Below are 3,041 nucleotides of genomic sequence, written 5' to 3' on the forward strand. Positions count from 1 at the left end.
CGCGAGTTCGACAGCTCGTGTCAAATTTGGCGCCGTTGCCGGGGAAATTGCATCGGTCTAAATCGTTTTCTGATTCTTGATCATCTTCTTTTTCATCTTCATCTTCTTTTGCTTTAATTTTCGTTTCTGAAAAAAAAATCAAAAAAAATCAAAAAAAAATATTTAAAAAAAAAATTTGTGTCTTATCGTACGTTTCGTGATTTTACTGCTTTATGCTTTGCCTATGATGCATGACTAGGAGTAATACCAGTGTTGATGATTTATATGCATATGACCCTGAGATAGATAGATCATTGCATGCTGCTAGTAGAGCTCGTAGGTTGACTTACAGTAGAGTTGTTCCTGAGCATACCTTAGAGTCTGTTGAGTCTATCGAGTCTGTTTGTTCGAGTCCTTTACATAGTGTTTATTCGTTTGGTCATTTATTTGATTCTGAAATCATGGGTGATAGAACACTTAAGCAATTGGCTGCTCCTAATGTTGATAATGAGCAACCCTTGTGTATTCGTTATACTAATCCTGTTGTGCCTTTTCAGCTTAAGTCTGGACTAATACACTTGCTGCCCAAGTTTCATGGTCTTGCAGGTGAGGATCCCCACAAACATCTGAAGGAATTTCATATAGTCTGCAGCACTATGAAGCCAACAGGGGTGGATGAGGAACAAATCAAGCTGCGTGCTTTCCCTTTCTCTTTGGACAGTGGAGCTAAGGACTGGTTGTACTACCTGCCACCTTCCTCCATTGTAAGCTGGAATGACATGGCCAGATTGTTTCTGGAGAAATTCTTCCCTTCATCCAGGGCCACTTCAATCAGAAAGGAGATCAGTGGCATAAGGCAAGCTAATGGGGAGAACATGCATGAGTATTGGGAACGAGTTAAAAGGCTTTGTTCAAGCTGCCCACACCATCAAATTCCAGACAATCTCCTGCTTGTTTACTTCTATGAAGGGCTGCTGCCTATGGATAGGAACCTTTTGGATGCAGCTAGTGGAGGAGTCCTGAGCAATAAAACACCTAATGAAGCCAAGGAGCTGATTGCTGAAATAGCTGCTAATGCTCAACAATTTGGCACTAGAGCCAACAGCAGTGCAGTCTTCCAAGTGCAAACTCCACCAGTGCAAAATCCAACAGTAGCAGCAACAGGAGCATCAAGCACAGATAACCAGAGAATGGAGAACAGACTTGATGAGCTGACATCAATGGTGAGGCAGTTGGCAGTGACAAAGACTGTGCAACCTTCTGCTCAACAGATAAGCAACTTGTGTGGCATCTGCTGTGATCCTTCTCACCCCACGGATGCCTGTCCTTCCTTTCATCAAGACAGCGATTTCCAAGATGATCAGTCTGTTGCTGCAATTTTTCCTGGAAAGCCACAGTACCAGCAGCAGCAACAACAACAGTACCAGCAGCAGCAAAATAATCCATTCTCCAACACTTACAATCCTGGCTGGAAGAATCATCCCAACCTCAGATGGAACCAGAATCAGCAAAATGTTCCATATCAAAGTCAACAAAATTTTCCATACCAGCAGAAGCAGCAGTTCATTCCACAGCAGAGACAAAACTTCCAGCAACCTGCTCCCCAACAGTTGCAACAACAACCACCAGTGCAGCAGCAAAACAGTGGCAGTGGTCCTTCTTTGGAGGACTTAATGAAACAGATGGCCACTAGCAATCTGCAGTTCCAGCAGAGGACTGAGTCTTCTATTCAGAATCTGCAAACACAGATTGGCCAGCTTGCAACGTCAGTAAATCAAAATCAACAAGCAAGTGGAAGCTCCCTTCCATCCCAAACAATTCCAATTCCAAAAGGAAGCGGAAATGTGAGTGCTATTACTTTGCGGTCTGGAAAGCAAATGGAGGAGCCAACCCACACTGCTGCTGAGACATCCAATGGAGGTGACACTAGCTCCAAGAAGCAGAGCATTGATACATCTGATGTCCATATCCCTTTGCCATTTCCTCAGAGAGCCACTAAGTCAAAGAAGCAGTCAGCAAAGGTTCAAGATAAAGAGATACTTAACACCTTCCGGAAAGTTGAGGTGAACATCCCTCTTTTGGATGCAATACAGCAGATTCCGCGATATGCCAAGTTTCTAAAGGAGCTGTGCACCAACAAGAGGAGACTGAAGGGAGATGAGCAGGTTAACCTGAGTCAGAATGTATCGGCACTCATCCAGCCCATGCCTAAAAAGTGTCAAGATCCAGGGACATTTACTATCCCTTGCGTGATTGGCAATTCTGTTTTTCATGATTGCATGCTAGACTTAGGAGCTTCCATCAATGTTATGCCTGCATCTGTGTTTAAGTCTCTTGGTCTTGGTCCTTTGCGTGCCACTGGTATTGTGGTTACGTTAGCTAATAGGAGTAGTATTCACCCATCTGGTTTGATTGAGGATGTATTAGTCAGAGTTAATAATCTGATTTTTCCTGCTGATTTCTACATTTTAGAAATGGAGAGTGAGACTGCTACTAATAGATCCCCAATCATACTTGGTAGGCCTTTCATGAGGACAGCTAGGACCAAGATAGATGTTCATTCTGGTACTTTTTCCATGGAATTTGGTGATAGCATTGTGCATTTTAATATATTTGATGCCATGAAACATCCTAGGGAAGAGCATTCTGTCTTCTGCATTGATGTGATAGATGACGTTGTTGAGGATGTTTCTGCTACATTCCTTGCTGAGTTTTCTACTGATTTTGATTCTGATTTCTGTGGTTGTGGTGATAGTCGAGAGTGCATTGTATGTGATGAAATAGCATCTCATCTTTCTGGTTTCAATGATGCACTGATTGATGATTCTGATTATGAGTGTGAATCTGCATTTTCTGAATTGCCTGCTGATATTATTGATGATCCTAATCCTGTTTCTGAGAATTTGTTTACAGGCATTGCTGCTGACTTGTTTTCTGCAGAATTTGCACCACCAACTACACCTCTTCCATCCATTGAGCAGCCTCCGAAATTGGAGTTGAAGGTTCTGCCCGACCACTTGAAATATGCATTTCTTGAAGAGAATGAGCAGCTACCAGTCATT

General features: G+C 42.7%; 1 protein-coding gene across 1 annotated transcript; it reads left to right on the forward strand.

Moving 5' to 3' along the window:
* Positions 1-250: 250 nt before the first annotated feature.
* On the forward strand, positions 251-2,817 carry LOC133307334 (uncharacterized; the record flags this gene model as incomplete). The annotated part of the gene is made up of 3 exons (XM_061507829.1): positions 251-1,486; positions 1,631-1,691; positions 1,854-2,817. Coding segments are annotated over 3 exons (2,261 nt in total), but the record flags the coding sequence as incomplete, so codon positions are not given.
* Positions 2,818-3,041: the final 224 nt, after the last annotated feature.

This window comes from Gastrolobium bilobum, unplaced genomic scaffold, assembly GCF_033153095.1.
Source record: "Gastrolobium bilobum isolate Gb01-03AN ecotype WA unplaced genomic scaffold, APGP_CSIRO_Gbil_v1 utg214481, whole genome shotgun sequence".
NCBI classification, from domain to species: domain Eukaryota; kingdom Viridiplantae; phylum Streptophyta; class Magnoliopsida; order Fabales; family Fabaceae; genus Gastrolobium; species Gastrolobium bilobum.